The 23,378-nt window shown below is 37.9% G+C and overlaps 2 protein-coding genes and 1 long non-coding RNA gene across 6 annotated transcripts; 2 read left to right on the top strand and 1 right to left on the bottom strand.

Annotated features, from left to right (window-relative positions):
* Positions 1 to 1,024: 1,024 nt before the first annotated feature.
* LOC310741568 lies at positions 1,025 to 5,571 on the top strand. The gene is made up of 4 exons (XR_014537983.1): positions 1,025 to 1,563; positions 2,878 to 2,944; positions 3,090 to 3,142; positions 3,361 to 5,571. It is a non-coding gene; the product is annotated as an uncharacterized lncRNA (long non-coding RNA).
* A 2,029-nt stretch (positions 5,572 to 7,600) lies between these two features.
* Positions 7,601 to 15,758, top strand: vwa1 (von Willebrand factor A domain containing 1). Its single transcript, XM_083569886.1, has 6 exons — positions 7,601 to 8,069; positions 10,672 to 11,229; positions 11,932 to 12,249; positions 13,069 to 13,344; positions 13,477 to 13,752; positions 13,903 to 15,758. Exons 1-6 carry the CDS (start codon positions 7,985 to 7,987, stop codon positions 13,929 to 13,931), a joined length of 1,542 nt encoding a protein of 513 aa, XP_083426012.1. The 5' UTR covers positions 7,601 to 7,984; the 3' UTR covers positions 13,932 to 15,758.
* Positions 15,574 to 21,412, bottom strand: otud3 (OTU deubiquitinase 3). 4 transcript variants are annotated; one of them, XM_083569928.1, is made up of 8 exons: positions 21,040 to 21,412; positions 19,322 to 19,579; positions 17,661 to 17,809; positions 17,024 to 17,136; positions 16,764 to 16,886; positions 16,306 to 16,432; positions 16,038 to 16,207; positions 15,574 to 15,944 (listed from the first exon to the last, which is right to left on the bottom strand). In XM_083569928.1, the coding sequence occupies exons 2-8, from the start codon at positions 19,525 to 19,527 to the stop codon at positions 15,780 to 15,782; spliced, it is 1,053 nt and encodes a 350-aa protein (XP_083426054.1). In that variant the 5' UTR covers positions 19,528 to 19,579; positions 21,040 to 21,412; the 3' UTR covers positions 15,574 to 15,779. The 4 variants fall into 4 exon arrangements, with proteins under 4 accessions (XP_083426054.1, XP_083426052.1, XP_083426053.1 ...); XM_083569926.1 differs by lacking the exon at positions 21,040 to 21,412 and adding an exon at positions 20,013 to 20,161; XM_083569927.1 differs by lacking the exon at positions 21,040 to 21,412 and adding an exon at positions 20,102 to 20,160.
* Between the last annotated feature and the right edge of the window lie 1,966 nt (positions 21,413 to 23,378).

Below are 23,378 nucleotides of genomic sequence, written 5' to 3'. Positions count from 1 at the left end.
AAATGCTTATGTATTTATTAATAGAATATGCATGTCTTCCTTTTCGGCATTTCTCACTGATAAATTCGACAAAAGGTATTCCCGAAATGTATTTGCTATTATGACATCATACTGATAATCAATCTGCATGCTCTGCAACTGCAATAAGCATGACTAATCGCAACAAATATTCTTATAGATGCCTGGGGAATTTAAGCCACATTTCCGAAATATATTCCTATTCTCCCCCCCCCCCCCCCCCCCAATGAATTTTCTCACAAGCTGGGTTTTCATTGCATTAGGGAATTATTTTTCACATATTGTTCTTAGGACATTTTATTCCGCAAAAATGGATTGTGTATTATGGTGCAAAACTGCTGCTATACAACAGTAAGCTGGCTTTTTTGCACATTGATAATTATATAAAACAGATCACATATTAAGTAGTCTAGCAATCAGGAGATGTGTGTTGACTCAGTGTGATGTATAATGATGTCAGCCAGGCAGGTACAGACTAGACACAAGGACAGACAAGTCTGTAAAAGGATTAGTGTTAAAACGAGATAACACAAGAAATGAGGATGTTTAAAAGCCCAGACGAAGATAAGAAAAAGGAAGGATATATGGAGATTTATAGGTAAAAATAATATTTAAAATTTTTGTTTAATTCTGTTTATTATGTATTCACAGAACAAAACAAATGCTGATCTAGCCATTTTTTTTGTCTTTCCTATAATCTTAACCTTAAGGAAGTGAAGGGATTATAGTAGATACTTTATACAGAGTGAAATGAAACACCATTTTTCCCAGATCAATGTGTTACAAAAATGAACACAAGATAAAAACAAAACTAGCTAGAACAAACAAACCAATACAGCGGACATTACATAAAGTGCATGCAAATTGTCCATATTGCAATAAATAGTGAGCATGTATTGGCAACTTGGTACTACTACTACTGCTACATGACTACTAATATTTGCATTACCACTTCTGGCTAGGGATTAAAATTCAATTTCAAATTTTATTAGCATGGGCTGTATAATATCTGTAACTGTTGATTAAGTAAGCTGTTATTATATATAATATATAATATAATTATATAAGATACATAAAAGATTGTTTGAAAGAAGAGCCATTGTTCTAATATTTATGCCACGCAAAACTAAGCTGTGTGTTTTTGCAAGTACATCGGTGCAAGGATCTGTCAAGACAGGTCCTCCCTACATAGGGCTATTCTCAGACATTTTGGCATTCAATCAAAGGCAGAATATAATAAACACCCTCCTTTGACATCCACCAATTCAGTTAAAGTAAACACCTAAAGGAGATAAAGAAACACATGCTTACCCAAATTCTTTCACAGGGAGAAAAAAAACTACCTCCACCAAACTTTTCTCAGCCATAACGGCATTTACTTGTTTTTTTTTTGTTCTCATTAGAGCATTTGTGCGTACAGAGAAAAGTGAACACAGCATTTGTATATATTTTACCATGGCTAGGAGTTAGCTGGACAGATGAGGGAATCATCGGTTTGGCAGGATGTGACTATCAGCCTTGAAACAACTGGAGAAGAAACTAAAAGTGCTAAGAGTGCAGCTGTATTAAATGCTTGCCAATGAATAAAAGGAACATGACAGACATTCAGTGACTTGCAAGATGAAAATTTTATAATTAGAGTGGACGGATCTTATTTCCTCTTTTAAAACAATTAACACTCACCAAGAGAGTGGTATGATCTTAAGAGCTGAATAAGGAGGCAAGCAAGAAACAATGCCATCTGGGGCTAAGTGGGGCACTGTTTAGCTGGCAAACTGCAGTGGGGAAGAAACTTTTCTTGTGGCATGAGGTCCTGATCCTGATCGACCAGAACCTTTTGGCAGAGGGGAGGGACTGGAAGAGTCTGCTACCAGGATGAGAGGGGTCGGCTGCGATCTCAAAAGACTTCCTGGCCACAGATGTCAGGGTGAAGGGTTTGTAATCATTAAGTCCTGTGATCCTTGTCTTTTTAAGGACTGGGACAATGGCTGAGGTCTTGGAACAGGCTGGCATATGGCAGGTCTCCAGTGAGGTATTAAAAATGTCTGTGAACACTGGGGACAGCTGATTGGCACAGTGTTACAGGGTGTAGTGGGAGACAGAGTCCGGGCCTGTAGCCAAGGTGTAATGTAGCATTCCCTAATATACAATTCTGTTATTCTTGAATAGAAACACAAGAGAAAAGATTATCTGAAATAATACATGAAAATTATTCCACCAATGAATCTCTTGACAAAGCAAGTGGACAAATAATTTTCTGCCCCTCTAAACTTGACTTGGTTTAGCAGTGTTTGCTAGATTCTTCACATAGTATAATTAACTGATACACAATTACATCAGTGACCTTTAAGTTAGCTTACTTATAAGCTAAACAGTTCATGAATATGCCATTTCCTCTTTGTGACCCAGACCAGTGATTATAATGAAATATAGAAAGGAAGAGGAAATGAATCAGTTCACTCTTATCTTACAGGTCATTATGCAGATACAGTAATTATAAATCACATTCATTTTAAACATTACAATAACTCATCCCCTCAGGGTATTCCTTCTTTATTGCATTTTTCTGTAGCCTAAGAAATGGCTTAGGAATTCTTCTGAGACATGTTAAACACTTCCCTTGTCTTTTGAATGCCATAAATATCTCAGCTGGTCTTTCATAAGAAGAAATCCTGACTTTGTTTAATTAACATTGTCACATTAGCTTTCAAGGGAAAAGCATGTTAAGAGCTGCATGGACTTCACATGCCATAGACATCATAAAATATCTCAATGGAAAACTTATAAAATGGGAGTTGGTTCCTGATAACTAGGAAAGTATGAACCTTAAAATGATAAAACAATGAAATATTATATTAGGTTGGTAACCAAAAGGGAAAAAACTGAAATACTGAAAGTACCTTTGGATGAAGGCAGACACAGCTATGTGAGTAAATACTGAATATTACTTTATTATTAGACACATGGTAATACCAAAGGACTAGCTTTTATAAAGTGCATTAAAGTAGATATCAATCTGATCCCTTGCAATAGAGATTTTAGGATCTTATTCTTATCTCTTTTTCTTGCAGAGATGTGGACAGCTGAGCCTTTCTTACTGATTCATGGACTGCAGAAAGTGACGGTGAATAAAATTCATGATTTTAAAGGGTTTTTAATGATATTTTCTTTTCACACACGCTTTTACAAAGTTGCATTTTAATCGAGTTTCATCATAAATACTATACATTAGCTTGAAGTGCTAGGGTTTAAACTCTAACATCTGTACATTGCTGCCATATGTTTAAATATCTCTAGTAATTAAAGATATAATAAAACTTATTCAGTGACACCTTAATACAGTGAGACCCCTTGCACAAAGCCAGTGGAAACAGCATTACCTGAAGCTTGAAACAACCCAACCCAAAGCTTGCATACCAACAGATGGGGGCCAGAAAGGAATCCATGAAATATTCCTGGCAGGAGGAATGCATTGCTTGAGAAGGGAGAAGTGGAAGTCAAGGCTGACAAAAAGGCTCGAGTGAGTGGAAATTATGGTGACGCAGGTATTAATAAATTGTACTTAAGTTCAGGAAGACAAGGGGCAATCACACAATTCATAACAAACACAGGATAGAAGCCTGGACCATCTGTTTGAGTTTCCAGAGTATTTTTGGTATTTGCAGGATGTTAATTATTTATTTATTTTGTCCAACACTCATTAAAAAAGAAATGACAAAAGGTCTAAATACCCGAGTGTACCATTAACTTATCTCTTGGAGCTTCCCTGTGCTACAAATATACATGGTTTTCCCCTGTTTTTTCCTCAGTGTACTCTTTTTTTTTTTTTTTTTTTCTTATAATAGTGAATGCCTAAATTGTGAAATACCAGTGCACCAGTGTATAAGCAATCAAAATAATTTAGTATAAAAGTATAGCTATATACATTTTGCTATGTAAATAATGTGAAACTATGTAAAATAAATAAAAAGTAAATATACCAGTGGTACACTTTTAAATATCCATGATTATTCCAGGTGCTGTGAGGAAATAAAAAAAAATAATAAAGTTTTATGTAAATTTTTAGGTTAATGTCCTGCCAAAATATATTTCCATTCTCATGTGCCAGAAATGCTGAACTGGGCTTTCTGCTACTGTGTCCAATGCCATCTATGCCAATGCTTTTCTCATGTTTCATTGACACACTTCCATAAATATGACAGGTGAGATTATATTTATATTCAGTTTAGAATGTTGCTACAATCTCTTCAATAATGGGAGGTGGTAGCTCAGTGGTTAAGGCATTGAACTTTGGATCGGAAGGTCGCAAGTTCAAATCCCACCCTCACCGAACTGCCAAAGCTGGGCGCCTGAGCAAGGCCCTTACCCCTCAACTGCTTAGTTGTAAGTCGCCCTGGATAAGGGTGTATGCCAAAAATGTAAATATTGCATTGAATAATACTTTTATTTAAGGTAGTAAATGCATTTTTAGGTTTGATATTAGTAATAAATATTTTTGTATTCACAAAGAGGTTTATTTCAAGAAATAAAGAAATAAACTATTACAGTTTTTCTCAGCTGCTTTTGGGCATTTTTCGAATTATCCTCAATATTTGCAAACCATTAAGTGCATTCTCATAACAATTTGTACAAACAGCACAATACATTGGAATTCTTGCAAAAGCCTGTACTTTACTCAAAATCCTTAGTACATCTGTCAAAAGTAAGTATTTGTCAAAGAACATGTCTTTGCTATCAGAATGAAAAGTCCCTTTGTCATTGTCCACAAAAAAATTATCAAAATGTTTATTCATGTTGTCAGTAAGATCACAGATTGCACAGTTTTAGGATTTCCTGATACTAATATAAACTATTGTTTGGATTACAATGACTGAAAATGCACAAAATATGACTTCCTTCTGTATGGCATCTATTAATTTTAGCAGCACAAATAATTTTATTTTATTACATATTTGATTTATATTGATTACAAGAGACCGAAAAGAATTCACACTTTTACTGTACTATACAAGTGTTCATTTGTTTCTTAGTTGATCATCCATTTTCAGATTTTATACTTCTGTGTTTTGCTGTCTGTATACACTCTCCAATGGAAAGTTCACAAGAGTCACCTTTGACCTATTTTAGAGAACTAGTTAATTATTGGTTGATCTGATGCTGTTCACTCTCCTTCATTAGTGACATTCAAGCTTCATTTGCACAATTCATTAATTCAAGTCACATTTACCAAAAAAAAGTTTAATAGAAATTTTAGATGACAACTGGTTTAACTATTTTGCATTCAATTACTTATGCAATGAACTAATGCCGAGATGTTTTGGGGCTTAAGACTATTTAGGTAAAACCAGTATAATATATTTTGATCAACATGAACATAAACAACTGATAATGTAGGAAAAAGCAGACACTTCTACACAATCCATTAAATGATTGTGCAAAAGCATTCACAATTTGAGCAAAGCAACAATAAATGTTTTTATGATGTACACAAGTGACTAAATGATGTGGTTATAAGGTTGAACGAGAAGTTTTGAGAATTTCCTCTCTGATCTGAGAAACTGTAAACAGGGTTCAGGTTACTGTCTGTGTTTTTTTGTTTTGTTTGTTTTTTCTCCCTGTGTTTGTGTGGGTTCCCTTTAGGTTCTTCAGTTACCACCCACCATCCAAAAACATGCAGGCACATGCATTTGCTGAGTGGCCCTAAAGTGGGAAAGAGTGTTTCACCCAGGTTGTATTAGGTAAATAACTATCATTATTGGTTTATTGAAAGAAGATTATTTAATTTACATTGTTTAATAGTTCTAGTGTTCTAGTGCCTTTCTCAGGCTAAAATAGTTGCAATTATGTTTTATTATTAAGCATTTACAAACGATTTTTCAGGGGTTGTTCAAACATCATAAAGATGTATGTATGCATGCATGTATGTATGTATGTATGTATGTATGTATGTATGTATGTATGTATGTATGTATGTATGTATGTATGTATGTATGTATGTATGTATGTATGTATGTATGAATGGATTGATGAATAGATAGATAGATAGATAGATAGATAGATAGATAGATAGATAGATAGATAGATAGATAGATAGATAGATAGATAGACAGACAGACAGGCAGACAGGTAGGTAGGTAGGTAGGTAGGTAGGTAGTTCTTAGCTTAATAAAGGGTTTTTTACTTGATAATCTTCTGTGATTGTGAAACAATCTGTCTTCATCTTTAATCTCTCCAGAGTCACAAGAAGCTTTAGAGGTTGTTAACTGAAACTTTTTACTATACTATACTATACTATACTATACTATACTATACTATACTATACTATACTATACTATACAATAAAATAATTATGTTTTACAACATTTGATTTGTATGGCAGCATTTCTTTGCCGAACACGCCTTCTTGCCTTGTTGCTTCTGGAAGATTTGGATTTCCACTTATAGTTGTTTCTGGAATGTAATTACATCATAGCTATATGGTTCCATTACATCATGTTTTCATGTGTAAAACAAAATATATCTCTATAGTGAAATGTAAATGACTAAGTGTATACACTCGAGGTGTTGGAGATTTGTATCTTATCTTTTCAGCAGGTCCATACCTGCCTCTAAATTGGTTCACAAACCCTTACAGCTTTGGGAAAGAACAAGTGGATATTAGAGTTTGTAGATACATGATGAATAGGGTTATGAATATACCCTTACTGCAACTTGCCATATATGTAAATAATCATATAATTTTGTGTATATATATATATATATATATATAGTTAGCATGGCTAGTTATGTTGATATAATTGACTGCAGTTATTCAGACTGCAAACTGCACCAAGTTATCTTGTCTAAACTGTGCATACTAACATGCATATCCTACAGCTATACACATTTCATGTCACAGTTTTAGCAGGTGCACAGATCTTGATTTACAGCTCCTGCTGGACTCACTGCACACAATATGCAAGTCACTGTAAGCATTGGACTAAGAGTATAGTGTTAACCTTCCCTTTGACTATTGAGTTGAGTAAGTAATTAATTGTTTTGTTAGTACAGCTGGAAATTGAGGACAATATATGCTCACCTGACTGGGCTTTTACAACTAGACTGTATTTGCTTACTGGGTGTGTTGGTCCACGTCACCCCTTGTTAAAGTTCACTGGGGTTTTAACATTGTGACTTTTTTTCTAAACTATTTTCTGCTACACACAAATCTGGACATGTGCAGTCCAGAAATGACTTTAGAGCTTCTGAAGACATTTAATTATGTGGTCTGTCTCATACTTTTATGTGAAGTATCTGTTATTCACACTACATATAGGGAGGAACATATGTTTAAACATGATATTTGAACTAATTTCTGTATGTAATTGTATAAAAACTATTCTTATTAGACAGTTAAAACAACTAATCTAAATCAAATATATGTCTGTTTGTTTTGTGGGGGAAATACCCATAGCTGTATGGGACCAGTTACAATTCAGAGAGAAAGATGACAGTGAGGAAAAGCTGGGAATGGCTCCAAGCGGGTGAAAGCTGGTCAGTAAGAGCATGGCTGAAAGTAGGGAGGGAACGAAAGAAAAGGAGGGAGAGAGGGAAGGAGGGGGAAAAGGGAAGGAGGGAGGGAGGGAGGTGGGAAAGGGAATAAGCAGAGGGAAGGAGGGTGGGAGTCGGGCAAATTCAGTAGCTCTCTCTCACACAGTCTCAATCTGTTTTTGGTTTCAGCCTGTCGCAAGACACAGCACTTCGTCTAAGTCAGTTGACGGAGATTGTATCTAACAGGTGTGCACTTATTGTCTTCTTTTTGTGAAAAAGGAAACAAGAGACCAGCACTTATCTGCGACCATTATAAAGGTTGATTGCTGGGGCAAAACCTCTGGGCGAAACATGGTTATTACGTGTGGTGGATGTGACATTCTTCTCTAGGCTCCTATAATATTTCAAGCCTGAATAAACAACACAGAAGTGCACGATGGAGTTTTGGCTCGTGCTCACGTGCCTACTGTTCAGCTTTCACCTGCGCACGGGACAGTCGCAGAGCTCGAGCTCTAGTTCAGGTGAGTTACACTTTCAAATCTGAACATTTTTTTTCCTTGCAATTTGCTGATTTGTTATTTTTACTGTCTAATATTAACTTTTTACAAATGAACAGGAAACATTTTCTCAAGGTAACTGCAGAGGGGTGGCCAAGTGGGTGGTACAGAGAGAAATAATCTTTATCATCTGAGTTTTTAATTAAAATGTCTGTGTAATCCTTCCAGATTCACACGTACCTCATCGTTGCACATCTTCTGACCAAAGCACTTGTGCAAGTAATTTTGAGTTCAAATATTTGTATTCAGATATTCAAAAAAAATGGGATCACCCCTGCTGCCCAACTTGGCCCCAAGGTCTCTACAACTGCCCCTACCCAGCCATCCATCGCCCCAGCCCCACTTAACATTTATACAGACCAAAATCTCAGCATGAAGAACATACTATTAGCTGGTTCTTTAAGTGTGTCTGTATTTTAAATCACCCAGCAACATTTCATGTAGTTGTAAAAGTTTGAAGTGTTCATTTGATGAGTCACTATATCAAGGTGTGTGGGCAGTTACTGTACATTCAGGGTGTATTCCCGGCATGAGTCCAGCGTTCAGGAAACTCAAGATGCGTCATTACACTGTCCAGCAACATCGATCATCAGTCAATAATCTCATTCTATGATTTTTGGGGGAAAAAAGTACACACTATACTATACTTTTACACCCTCCCCCTTACCTCTATTTGCTTTCTATTTATTTCAAAGGAAATATTCCTAAGTGGAAACTTTTAGCTTTTACTTTTTTTTTTATGTTAAAAGTTTCATGGGAATAATTTTGTAGTCATCAAAAAGTCATCATGTAGGTTTAATGGTGAACTGTGAAATGTCAGCTAGTAATATGCTTGCATGAATTTCCAGGCATCTGTAAGGGAGATATGCTTTTGTTACTTTTTCAGTCCACACTCATTAGATTAAGTACATTTTAGATGCATAATTGTCTAAATAAATAATCTATCAGATGTACAGATTTGTGTGGAAACAGAGACAGCAGGTGGGTGTGTGATCATGCATTATTCTTCAGTTATGTCTATATTTTTTTATTTTTTATTTCCCTCATCACTATAGGAAGGTGATCTGGTCAGGCTGTGTTTCAAAATGTCGAAATGTCTGGTTGGACAATTCAGTTTTATCACCTGGGCTGTGATCCACTACTTAAAGATCAGAGATGCAGACACATGGTGTAATTCAAACCAAGCCACTGTAGCTTAGATTGTGTGTGCACATGGAGATAATTCTATTGCTCATCTTCAGATGGTCCACACAAAAGTTGCCTGTATTATTGGATTATGAGGACATTTCACATAGTGTGTCTCATCTCAAGATGGCTGAATGTTGTTGAAAATTCTTTAAGAGTCACTGGTCAGACTGACTGTCCCAAAGTGCAGTCAAGTGTAGTGCAAACTATTGAACTGTTGTATTGACACTAAAATGAGGCTTTGTTCAAAAATATCTCAGGGTACAAAGTGGGCATCAGAAAAGGCCTGTTTATGCAGAAGTCTGAATACCAACGGCTGCTTTGCGTGCAGGCATTAGAAGGTCTTTTGATTAGTTAGTGCATTGTCTTATTGGCCATGTGTTCATTTCATATTATTATATATCTCCCTCAAATACACAGATCTTATTCTTTCTTGCTAGTGTGGTCTCTGGAATAGAAAGTGCATTCCTTCCTTTCATTCTTATGAGACTCACAACCCTCACCTCCCCCTTTATTGTCTGTTTCTCCCTCTTGCTGGTCCCCCCCACCGACCCTTATGGTATCCAGTAGTCCTGCTGCTACCACTCAGCATCTGTTTATGTTTATTTTTTAACACTAATTTACAGAGCTGTTCTCTGCCAGGAAATCCATAAATGCTGGCAGACCATTATTTCTTTCTTGGCTGTCAAATTTGAATATTAAAAAACAGGGTTTTTTTTCCCCACCCTGGAAGTCTGTCACTTTATATTTAACTTTATAAGGGTCTTTTCTAATTCGAGGATTTTTCCCTTTTCTCCTTGACTTTCTCTTTAAGACTTCAGATTTCATTTATTTTTATAACCTTGATTGAAACTTTAATAACTGAGTGACTCTGTTGTTCCAAAAAGGCAGGGAAGTAATGGAATGAAGATTTTGTGCAGTAGCATTGATTTACATGTGTGAGAGTTATGGAGTGTGTGGGAGCAGGGAGGAAAACCCTGGAAAATACAGTGGGAGGGGAGAAATGATACAAGTGAGAATATAGACTGACTGTTGCTTGTTCCTTATTTGGAAACATTTTATTTTGTGCTTTGGTGATGTGATTAACTAGTTCCCCTTGAGATAAACAGTAATGATGGAATTTTCCTTGACCACTTTATACAATTTTGGTACATAATAGTGTTATTGAAAATTTGACATTTTGTAAAAGCTAAAATATGAAACTCCTGAACAACTATACAACTCTTTGTACAGTAAAATTAATTAATAATGACTAGTGTCATTTTTGTTTTTACTAATAAATGTTAAGTTTGACTAAATTTGATCTTCTAAATCCATTTCTGAACTGTGATAGCATCTTTTCTTAACATGATCATATAACCACCTTTTTTTCCCCACACAGTTTTGAACTGCTGTGAAGGTGATGTCTTGTTCCTACTGGATTCTTCAGGCAGTGTGTCAATGTTTGAGTTTTTGCACATGCTTAAGTTCCTGTCAGAGCTCGTGGAACCTTTTTCTCTGGGTCATGAGCAGGTGAGGATTGCACTACTACAGGTTGGCACCATGCCTAACCTGGAGTTTGGCTTTGAGACTTACAGCAGGCAGCAGGATCTCCAGGAAGCACTGCAGAGGACTCAGAAACTTGGAGGAGACACCAATACAGAGGATGCTCTACTACTTGCCAAGGACGAGGTGTTGAAGCAGGGCATCCCAGGAGGAGCAAGAGAAGGACTGCCAAGAGTGCTGGTGTGGCTTACTGATGGCGTAGATCCTGGGGATGTGCAGCAATTCATGTCTGAACTGCGGGAAGAGGGTGTCTATGTGCTGGTTGTGTCCACAGGCCAAGGGAACTACCAAATATTAAGGGATGTAGTGAGTCCACCTGCTGAGGACCACCTGCACTTTGTGGATATTGAAGACATGAGTATCATAACTGAGGACTTGAGGAATGCAATCATTGGTAAGAGCTTATTGCTGAAAATGAGGAACAGTGTTTAAGATTGACTGTAGTTTAAACATATAGAAATGGGAAAAAGTGAAGACTTGACAATTACCTACTTTACTTTATAAAATAAAAAAAAATTCAAAGACTATATGGATCGGGGGGAAGAAAAAAAAAGAATAGAAAAGAGTAGACAGACAACATTATATAGGAGTGGACATATGCATGCTGTTAAAATTTAGCCTCCTTGGCTAGACAACTCAGCGACACAAATGGCTTGAGACAGCGACAAAAGTCTACAAGGCGAGGGGACAGAGCAATATACACTGTAATGGGAGAGAGTGGCTAATTATAAAGAATATTTATTTTGCCCTTTCTATCCCTCACGGGAGCCTTCAGGTATTAATAGTTAGTAATTCTCTTTACTGATTTAGTGTCACGTAAGTGTCCAGTTTTAGACTATTACACATACATCATACACAGGCCATAAGCACGATATGCAGAACAGGTTAAGCAAATCAAATGGGATTCTGCCCTAATAGAGTTAGACAGATATACTCTTACCCATACTTGCATGACGCTGCTATTTGTTGCAGCAACATCCTCTGACTGAGCTTTCTATTTTAAGAGACATTCCTTCTGGCTTACTTCTTGTCAAACTCTGTTCTCTTGTTACCTTTCTGCTTATTTATGCCTCTCACTTTTCCTCTGATTACCCAGAAATCATTCGTGCTAAAAGGCTGCAGGTCCAAGACATCACCACTACTAGTGCAGTGTTACACTGGAGGCCAGTGCTTGCAGGTACCGGGTTCTACGACATCCGGTTTGGGCCTATTCCAGTGGTAAGCCAGGATTCCAACAGTGGTATTAACGAAACCAAAGCTCCTGGCCATTATCAAAGAATCACCCTCTCCGGCGACTCGAGCTCTGTAAAGCTGAGTAACCTACTTCCGGACACTAAATACAACGTCACACTAATTCCACAATCCAACTTAGAGATCTTCAATGCCCTACAAACCACATTCACTACACATCCAGGTAAGAACAACGGGTTCAATATGTGAAACGGATGCTGCGTTTCTTCAACTTAAAATGTTGTATTGAACAGTGTGAATGTAAATAGTCAACATAATGGCCATATATACATTTCTTCCACATGTAGTCCATAAGTTTTTAGTTTAAGTGACATTTTGTCTAAAATTCTTTACTCTAAACTCAGTTTGATGTTATAATAATAACAACAATATTTACGATATTCACTCATTTGTAGATTGAGGCTTTTTAGTATAGTAGACAAGGGTTTCACAAACTACAGTCAGGGACACATTTATATTTATAACCGCAACTAAATAATATTCACTATATAGATCATCAGAACAGATCAAGTATTTACAGATCTGGTTGCATTTTAGTTTTTGGAGCTGACCACTAATAAAGGCCAGTAACCATAAGAAAACCCAAAATATACAGTAGCTACAAGAGGGGATCTCAAGGGTCAATCACCTTCGCAGGGGCCGGTTCTTGCCAGACCAATAAAAAGTGTTAGCATAAAAATGTAGAAGCAGCAGACAACAAAGCGTGTTCTTCATATTTATGGAAAGCTTCCCGGGAGAAACTTCCTCAGGAAGCTGCTTGACTGCATGCCAAGCATGTACATTTATCTAATAACTCCATGTATTGTTACATAGTGTCAGTGTATGGGTAGTGTAATTTCAGTTAAATTTAAGACAACGTTTTAAGCGAAAAGTTAAAGAAGTTTACATACAGTGGAAAATGGTATCTGTGCAATAACTGTTTACATTCCAATTCCCTCTCTCTAAACAGCATCTGTTTTTCCCCTTGTATCCTCCGACACAGAGTTCCAGAGCCCGGCGCAAGTGGCGATTTCCGACTCGACCGTGACCAGTGTGAGAGTGAGCTGGGCACCGCTGCAGCCTGAATCTATACAGAATTACCAGGTTGAGTACTCCACCTTTCCAACAGGGAAACTCCATGTGCTCACAGTCAATAACAGGCAGAACTCGACGGTACTGACGAACCTGCAGCCTGGGACGCAGTATTTGGTCACGGTGAGCGCCAGCTACACCTCTGGCAAAGAGAAAGCCATGTCCGTCAAAGCATGCACTCAAGAAGGCAAGTGTTACTGTGTCGATGTTGACGCATATGTTCCTGTAAAGACAGTTCATTCTATATTATTCGAATACAAAATAAAAACTCTTTCTTGGTGCAAAAAGAGAAAAACTTACATTTCTGTCCCTTTTTCAGTGTTGCCAGCTCTAGCAGATCTGCATCTCACTATGGTGGGAAATGACTCATTGCTGGTCAAGTGGAAAGGAGGTGCCGAAGGTTTACGTGGTTACTGGCTGACATGGGAAGGAGAGTCTTCACGATCGTCTAAGCAGCGTTCCACTTTGTATCTACCACCTCATCTCGTTTCTACAACACTTAACCACATACCCCATAAAGCCCGTGTCTGTGTCTCCCCTGTTTACAAGTCAGCTCAGGGAGAAGGCCTCTGTTGTTCGGCAAACTTTCACTCAGGTTGGTATTAGGACATTTGAACATCATGTCTCTATACCAGAGTGGTATTAGTTGAAAGAAATTTCTAATTTTATTTGTGTGCACTTTTTTGTAGCAAGGAGTTTTATTGTCTGTTGAGCATTCTGTTTTTCTAATCAACTTTTCCTACAGCTGCATTTACTTGGAGCCACAACTTGTAGCCCTGCCAGACAGATAGACGAAGAGCTGCAAACCTTACCACAGATGGAAAAAGATGGAAGAGAAATATAACCCCTACAGTTATAGCGTTTGTTACCCACAGGGAGGTGCTCTAAAGCAGTACACCAATCCTAACTGCACTGAATAAGCGAAGTGAAGTTATTTAAATCTGCAAACACGCTAAGCACGCATCTTAAACAAACACACAAGAATAAAAAAAAAAAACAACTGGTAGTATAGAGTACATACACAAACTGGTGAAGAAAGTATCTAACGAGAACATAAATGAAAAGCACGTAGTTAACGATTATGTGTATATTTCAGTACTGGAATTTAATATATTTTTTATCTTTTCAATGGGAACAATAAATACTTTAGGTAGAAAATTTTAGTAATTAGTTAACTTAGGAAACACTCCTAGCTAAAGTTGCACATCTAAACAACTGCCTGAAAGTAAACTGTGTATTGTTAAGACACATTAATAAGACCAATTATCCCAGTCCTCTTAAACATGTTTCTGCAGTACCCCTGCCTATCACATGGTGTTGTTTTTAGTGTTTGAAATAATCTAGCAATTAACATGCCCTTCCTGTTTCGACATGGGTGTACTGTAGCATAGAAAACATGCAGGATATGGGTCTTAAAGGATCAGGGTAAAAAGTACCACCATAATTATCTCCCAAGATTTTAAGGTTGGTGAAAATAAGAAACAGATTTTGAGTTCCTTGTAACTACTCATGAGAGGGTGCACCAAATGTTTTGTGGTCAAAAAGGGCTTTAATCAGCTTCCAGAAAATGTCTGAGGCACAACCCACTACCCACACACATCCACTTATAAATGTAACTTAAGCTTGGTCTTTCTATGCCTTACTTCTCGTCCTTTCAGTACATGTACATGGTTGTGCTTTTCTTTTGCTTTGCACATTTACAGTATGGGATGCGGGCCAGAAGACCTCTACTGCCTCCTTGTGGTTTATCAAAGATATTGGTGCATTTTGTGGCTTATTACACATCATGCAGTCTTTTGTGTTAAACTATTTGATCAGTTGGCATAATGTCCATATTATGAAGAGTTGTTTAAAATTCAATATACGTGTACATAAGATTTAGCACTTTCTTTAAGTTAAAGCCTACTGTTTGGCAAACTACAAGACTCAGCACGTCGCTGTATTAAACACATGCCTGTAAATATTTAATTATATACGCAATGTCTTATACTGTACAAGACTCCCCAAACTTTGTTACATTTAAATAAATAAATTTTCATTTATGTAAAAATCTGTAATACTCACACCATTTGTGTAACAAGAACACAGTAATCATCTATAATTACAGAACAAGTCCTCAGATTATGATTGTGCAAACTATTTCTCATAGGAAATACTGAATGCATGCCGTTGTCAATATGTCATTACGGTTCAAAATTTAAAGACGCAGGGTCGTTTGTAAGCGAGTACAAAAATGTAAAGCAAACAGGAACCTCGTTAATTCCAATAAAGCCTGGCAGCATTTACCAGGATTAGAAACAAATTCCTTGCAAGTCAAAGAAAAACACTTTCGTTAGGTTCACCTTCATTCAGCCAGAATGTAATGCTGAATGTAATTCTATACTGCCCAATTACAGTTGACAGTTCTTTTTATAAAATAAAAAAAAAAATAGGATAGTTACGCTACAGAGAGACTTTCCTCTTATTGTCATTATGATGATGATGGTGTTTAGGCCACAACCTTTCTGTGCAATTTATTTCCAACATATATACAATGTAGAAACATCCCTTTCTTGCCATACTTGGATAACTGAATAAAAGCAGCAGAGTCACTTGTTAAAATTGTTTGTCCAAGACTTTTTTTTATATACTTAAAGTGTTGAGAGCTGGCACAAGCTTAACCTGTTCGGGCAGATTCTGATTCTGTTCATTTGAACCTTTGCCTTGAAGGACCTTCTGTCTATGCCTTTCCTCCTGTTTCTTCTTCTTCTCTATACGCTGTTGCTCTCTCCTTTGCTTATTAGACAGCTGAAAAACAAACAAAAATAAAGTAATGCCATTTAATATTTATAACAATAACGGCACATGTTGTTGAAAATAAATAATATAACCGGCATTAACCTTTGGTTTCTGTGTGGTACCGTTCTCATGCGAAGACACGGTTTCTTGAGGTTTACTTTGAGGGTGTGTCTCTGTTTCATAGGGTGATTTTTGGTTCAGCTCCAATGTCAGCCATTCTTCATGCCACATCAGTGAGGTGGAACTTATTTGGCAAGGATTTACCGCTTGACCTAAAAGACAAATCAAGAGCACAAAAACAGTGTGAGGAGAAAAGAGCTTGAGTGAGGATGAGATAAGGGTATGGATGAGACAAAAGACTGTCACTTACTGCATGGGTTTTTTGTTTTCAGGGAATTAAGGATAACATCTTCATTGTCAGAAAACGAGTAGCTGGTGGAGGGGCCTCTCTGTTTGTCCTTCTCACAGTCACCAAACCGTCTTGAACAATTTAGATTCTAAAAACATTACATGCACAATCAGTCTATAACCTGTACTGTTATTTGTAATGCGTGTTCTTTTTTGGTCTCATTATGTCCTTAATTTAAGTCACAGGCTGCTTGGAGAATTCACAAAGCATTATTCTCATTGTATGGTGTACTGTTTCCTTTACATATGACAAACTCTTGAATCTAATCCTGGGACACCCCTGTGCTGCACATTTGAGTGCCCCACATTAATAAATCAGCTAATTAACAGCCCTTCTTCAGTTATAGATGTGCAGGACGAAGGGGAATCCAGAGCCATGGCTGGGAACCCGTGTAGTAAAGGATGAAATAATTTACAAACCGTTAAACATAGTCGTGCTGGGCTTTCTGAGTTGTCTGCAATATGCCGGACGCTGTCATAATGGTCCCCGTAACGGTATGCTATGTGAAGCTCCTGACATAATGGCTTCTCCGAACCATTTATCTAAAAAAAGATGATACCACATTAATACCATTAACACGTTTTTTTTTTCCAACAACAACCTACAGTTTGCACCAAAAGCATTTAATTTCTAGTGATAATAAAAATCCAAACAATAGTCAAATAAAGCTTCACATTACCTCCCACAACGGTGCGTTCAGCTGATGGATGACTACTTTCACTTGCTGACTCCGAGCAAAGGCCACGATTGCATCGTTGCCCGCAAAAGTGCCTGGCTCTGCAAGGTCTGACACTGGAGGATGAGAAGAAATACATTTACAGCATTAAGATAAACATACTGCTGTATTTGTAACATATTGTTAAAATAATGTTGTGCTTTTGTTTCTAAACTAATATTTCCAAGCACTTTTAATTCAGTTTGAAACTGGTGTGACATTACTGACATTTCTCAGCAGGGTGGGATGAATACACAGAATACACTGCGGTTGAAAGTGACAGCACATGTCAGTTGTTAGTTTAAAAAAATTAAAAAAAAAGATTGTACAGGGTAATAACTCATGCAGGAGATAATTGTTCTCTGTAATTATACTCATGGGAGGCCTGTCACGTGGGTATTTGAATAAAATGGATAATTAGCCATCAATCTTCAGATAATTTAGTGTCATTTTATGTACGAAACTCGGAATTAGGTAAAATAATGTGTTCTCTGATAAGGTGAGGCAAAAGTACAGAACAGGCTTACACAGAACGTGCTCAACTCTATTTTCCCTAAATAGAATTATTTTTTCACCCCAATTGCACAGCCACATTTCTCACCATGCTTTGTGAATGGCACATTGTCCTCAACAAAAGGTTCAAAGTCCTGCCGGTGAGATGTCATGTACCGAACAGTCTCCTGACGTAAACGCAAGTGACCTTGCGAGTGTCCCTCCAGTTGATCTGCCAGAGCTCGGAACAAGCAGTTTCTATAATGTAAACAAGACCAAAAGTGTTGGTCTGTAAGCATATTTTGCAGCAGTTTTCAATTAGAATTTGTCATTCAGAATCATATACAATATCAGCGTAGGAGACAATATTAACAAATAAGTAAACCTGAGTAAAAATTAGGTGGTAGCTAACAGGATAAGATGTTGGACTTCTGATCAGAGGGTCATGAGTCCCACCACCACTAAGTTGCCACTGCTGGGCCTTTGGTCAATGCCCTTAACCCTCAACTGCTCAGTTGTATAAATGTGATAATTGTAAGTTGCTTAGGATAAAATCGTCTGTCAAATGCCGTAAATGTAAAGACATCCTCTCACAGAAACAAGAGACAATACTATAGAGTGGAACTTGGATATATTTTAGAGTAATCAATATGCAGCTCGTATAGCAGTACAGATTTACTCATTGTCACATCATCGTTTTTTGTCTGCTCGACAGAACCATACAAATTTGTGAATCTTGTATTAGAGCAGTTACATTTTGGAGTGCAATTCTCTTATACTGACCACTGGATATTCAACATGGCACCTCATCGTTTTCCAAGACAGGTTTTACTCAGAACAGGCCTCAAAGGGTCCATCAAAGAAGATGAATCCTCATGATGTACGTCAGGTGCAGAAACTGGCATAAAAAAACAGCGCTGCTTTAGAGGTTGCAGAAGCGGAAGATCTGCTTGTCAGTGCTCAGATCACACGCTGCAACAAGTCGGGTTTTGCATGGTTGCTGTCCCGGAAGGAAACCTCTTCTGAAGCTGGCTCACAAGGAAGCCCGCAAACAGTTTGCTGAAGCCAACCTGTCCAAGAACATGAATTTCTGGAACGATGTCCTGTGGTCTGATTAGACCAAGATAAACTTGTTTGGCTCAGATGGTGTTCAGCATGTGTTGTGACACCCTGCTGAGGAGAACCAAGAAAATTGTGTCCAGCATGGTGGTGGTAGCATCTTGGAATTGGGCTGACAGACCAGACCATGATGCCCTTCTTTCAGAAACTGGGTCCAACAGCGTTTTTCAACATAATAACAAAATGACAACTGCCTTGCTGATGTAGCTGAAGGTAATGAAGTGGCCAAATATGTCTCCAGACCTGAACCCTATTAAGCTCCTATGGAACAGCACCATGTGTCTAATTTCCAGCAGCTCTGTGATGTCATTATAGAGGAGTGGGAGCGGATCCCAGCAACAACCTGTACAGCTTTGGTGAAGTCCATGCCCAGGAGAATTTGGGCAGTGCATGAGAACAATGGTGATCAAAATATTGACACATTGGACATGTTCACTCAGGGTGTACTCACTTTTGTTGCCAGTTATTTGGACAATAATGGCTGTATGCTGAATTATTTTTTAGAGGACAGCAAATCTGTACTGATATACAAGCTGCACATTGACCACTCCTATAGAATTGTCCCTTTAAAATATATACTACAATGGTTGCTTGTCATGGTTTAAGGTAATGTGAACGGGGATTCACTTTAACTGCAAATCCTGTACATACCCATCTCCTTGAACTTCTCTCAGTTTGAGACCAAGCGCTTTAAGTTGGTTGGAGAAATTGACAAATTCCTCTCCTTCATCCTCCTCAGGGGGCCGATTTTTTCGATCTTTAGCCAGAGACCTACGGGCTGCACGTTCATCCCTCTTTCTCTCCAGCTCACACTTCCTGTTCCCGCGTACAGGCTTTCCTGTTTGCTTTCTAGACATAACTTCAGTGACTTTGTGACTTCCCCAAATCAACTTCGATACAATTTATGGCCTGGGAATAGAAACAGAAAAGCGGATTAAAAGAGAGGAAGACGATCACAGCTGTATTGTGTACAGTCATATGCAGTCTATATTGAGCTAACCAATATTTATACCCAATCCTATCACAAACCACGTTTTTGCAATATAAAGTAACTAACAGCTAACCAACAGTTTTGCTAACATAAATACTAAGAATTGTGTGCTAGGTTAAAGCGAAAACGCTGCTCAGCATCCCAGAGAGAAATCTGTATACCTGCAAAACTTCGTCTCTAACAACAAAAAGTGTTGAATTTGAATACAGACTGCACTCAACAGACTTCACTCTGCTTCAACAGCTGAAGCGGTGCATGGCAACTGTAGCTAAGGGAGGCAGCGTGCTAAAACAAACAGTATGAAAAGCTCTGAACGACTTTAGCAACAAATATATACAGTTTCATACTCACATTTCGGAGTGAAGGGACCTATCGCTCCCTAAAGAGTCTTTTTTGTGTTTGTTGTTTTTATTAAAAAACGATCGGCTAGTTCTATTTACCTGCGCACTGACTCCTACTTCCTAGTGTACGGTGGCTTTAATGGACCATTTTAGACGGTCGATGGGAAATGATTTACGCAACGAGATATCTTGCAACAAGACACGCGCACGCACGCACACGACGCCGGTAAAAGACTAAAAAGATATGCACATGCATTCATTTTTACTTAATTATTTCAGGTGCATTTTATATACATTTAATATATCCTATGTTCCTGGTAGGGTTTTTGTCACATTTTGCACAATATGTTTGCACTGAAAAGATAAGATTTAAAAAATATATATATTCTCATTCTTTACTTCTTCTTCTTTCGGCTTCTCCCATTAGGGGTCGCCACAGTGAATCATCTGTCTCCATACCCCCCTGTCCTCTACATCTACCGCCAGCCAACTACCTGCATTTCTTCCCTCACCACATCCATAAACCTGCTCCTTGGTCTTCCTCTTTTCCTCCTTCCTAGACATCCCTTTTCACCTGCTGCCACATCTCCTTGTACTGCCTACTTTTCTCACCACTCCTCTTCTTTTTCACATCTGAAGCCACCCTACAGTCCACCATCCGATGCTGTCGAGCTTCACTGTCCCCTGCTAACACCTTACAGTCTCCAATCTCTCTCAGGATGCATTTCCTACATAGAACATAGTCCACCTGTGTGCACCTTTCTCCACTCTTATACATCACCCTATGGTGCTCCTTCTTCTTAAAATAAGTGTTCACCACTGCTATTTCCATTCTTTTAGCAAAATCTACCATCATCTGCCCTTCCGCATTCCTCTCCTTAAGGCCACACCTACCATCACCTCCTCATCACCTCTGTTCCCTTCACCTACATGCCCATTTACATCTGCCCCAATCACCAATCGTTCATTCCTAGGTACACCTTCTACCTCTTCATCTAACCATCTAACTCTTCATCTAACATTGTGTGTGTGCTGACCTGTATGTGCACTCTTATTTCCTTATGTGATGCAGACTCCTCTCACCCATCAAACCAATTCGCTCTGAAGCCTTATTAAACTAGTGCCAGTTCGCGGCAAAAAAACTAAATTTATTTAAGTGTCCACTGTGACGTAATCTACAGGAGATGGGCGGGGCTTCACTAGGCTGAAACGCTGGAAGACCCGGATTGGTATATGGGGTGGCACCGTGGTTAAAAACGATCTGTACTGAGCTTAAAGTGCAAAACACATTAACAAATCAGAAAACACATTAACAAACCAGAAAAAAACCTAATCCGAAAACAAAATAACAAATCCTAAAACAAAACAACAAATGCGAAAACAAATGAACAAATCCGAAAACACAACGACAATTCAGACAAACCGGAAAAGGTAGGTATAGTCTGCAAACGGAACACTTACCGCTCATTGGACGAGACAACTGTCATTCAAGATATACAGGAAGTACAACAGTCTGCGGCAGGATAAAGTAGAAACGTGTGTGTAAACGTGTACAAATGTATTGTCCTTACTGAGGATTAAAATTCGGTGTTTTGCCAAATGTCTGCAGTTCCTGTTGAAAAAATATTCAGGCAAAAAATCCGTTCAGCAGAAGCCAACGAATGTCACAGGTATTACTTTAGGCTCGTTAGGGATAGAAGAGCTAGAACTTATTTTCTATTTCCAGTAGCTCAAGAGTCAATAAGCTTTTATTGCCATTTCAACCATATATAGCTGACTCAGTACAAAGAGAAACGAGACAACGTTCCTCCAGAACCCTGGTGCTACATAAAACAACAAAAACAATAAAACAGTGCAAGACAAGACAAAACACAAAATAGCGCCGCCAGTAAACCTACTGTATATTATACAGTACAATGTGCAGAGAGAACTGTGTACATGAGTGCACTTGTAAATGACCAATATGTAAACAAAAGGATTTGTGCAAAACATATAATATGGGTGATATAATATGGGTGGTGCTAAAGACGTGGATGTGTGAAGTGAGTACGAGTGTGTGTTGAGTCCGGGTTGTACAGATCAGTAACGCAGTTGAGTGAGTGTGTGTGAGGTTCAGTTCAGTTCTGTGTTGAGGAGCCTGATGGCTTGACTGTTGCACAGTCTGGCGGCCCGAATGCTTCGGAACAGGATATATAATGAATATAAAGAGTTAGTTTGTGATCAGTGATGACTTTTAATCTAGCACATAGGTAAATGCATGGACTCAACACCTGTATCAACTTTAAACCAGTTTTTGGAATATAGAAAACTGAAAGCTGGGGAAAGAATTAACTTTCCTTTGGGCAAGAAATGTGGAAGCATAAAGGATTAAGTCCAGGAGAAAGTCCAGGTCAATATTTTTTAAGTGGCTGTTTAGCGATGATTTGTGAATGGCACATTTGTTATAGTGATGCTGTTGGTACTTTTTTCTTTACAGGTTAATATCAGTATAATGTCACTACAGAATGACTGCATAAAATCGCAATGAGGGAAAAACGCTCCAGTTATTCACAAATCCACATGTAAATGTGAGTGAAATCCTCATCAAGTAAAGACTTTTTATGGAGAAAGGACCCTATGTACTTCTGTACCCGGATGGGTCCAAGGTCCTCTGCACTGAAGGACTATAAAATAGAAATTGGAAAACCTTTTCCAAGGATACATTTGTTTATATGCAGAAGGAAGGTCTTCGAAGGTTAGTTTGCCAGAATTAAAGTATTTTTTATTTTTAGGATAATAACATGTTTTGTTCTTTGTCTAGGAGAACAGGAAGTCAGTTCAGAATCAGACACAGAAGTGCCTCAAAGATCATGAGGACACGAAATCCTGAGGGATATATCAATAAATAAAATATAATTTTTTTCAATTGTTTAAAAATGTTTGTTTGTATAAACTGATTTATTTTTTTTTCATTCAGCCAGTAATACCTTGGCATACAAGCACACCTGAAAAAAAGTATGGATAATAAAATGTAAGATGTTTTTAATCTTGTCATGGTTCAGGCTCACTGTAAAACCAGAACAAATGTGATACTTGTAACTTTAAATTACTGTTAAATGTCTGATTGCATCTGCTTCTGTTTTTTGTCTGTAGTGATTGTGCTCCAGGAGGTGAAGTGCAGGTTAGTGTTAACAGTGGTTTGAGTACATTAATCTGACTAACAGTATGATCTCTGGACACTACTGCCATGCTTCTCCTCATGTGCCAATAGATAGGCGCAGTCCAATGTTAGTATCTTTTTTTTTCGTGGTGTCTTTTTCAATGACCCTGTAGATATAATTCTAAATAGAATATTTGTTCATAAAGTCTGATGCTGGCACATTTGAAGTGGGTCTTG

This window comes from Silurus aristotelis, assembly GCF_946808225.1.
Source record: "Silurus aristotelis genome assembly, chromosome: 19".
NCBI lineage: Eukaryota > Metazoa > Chordata > Actinopteri > Siluriformes > Siluridae > Silurus > Silurus aristotelis.
The sequence above is the reverse complement of the archived record's forward strand: the minus strand, read 5'-3'. Positions and strand labels throughout refer to the sequence as shown.

What these genes read in the sequence shown, in the direction of transcription:
- vwa1 (XM_083569886.1), top strand. Translation starts at nt 7,985, where the DNA reads ATGGAGTTTTGGCTCGTGCTCACGTGCCTACTGTTCAGCTTTCACCTG. An exon ending in CACATTCACTACACATCCAG is followed by an intron (nt 12,250 to 13,068) that starts GTAAGAACAACG and finishes CCTCCGACACAG; the next exon opens with AGTTCCAGAGCCCGGCGCAA. An exon ending in TTCGGCAAACTTTCACTCAG is followed by an intron (nt 13,753 to 13,902) that starts GTTGGTATTAGG and finishes CTTTTCCTACAG; the next exon opens with CTGCATTTACTTGGAGCCAC.
- otud3 (XM_083569928.1), bottom strand. Translation starts at nt 19,527, where the DNA reads ATGTCTAGAAAGCAAACAGGAAAGCCTGTACGCGGGAACAGGAAGTGT. An exon ending in GAAAACAAAAAACCCATGCA is followed by an intron (nt 16,208 to 16,305) that starts GTAAGTGACAGT and finishes TTTGTCTTTTAG; the next exon opens with GTCAAGCGGTAAATCCTTGC. An exon ending in GTACCACACAGAAACCAAAG is followed by an intron (nt 15,945 to 16,037) that starts GTTAATGCCGGT and finishes TTTGTTTTTCAG; the next exon opens with CTGTCTAATAAGCAAAGGAG.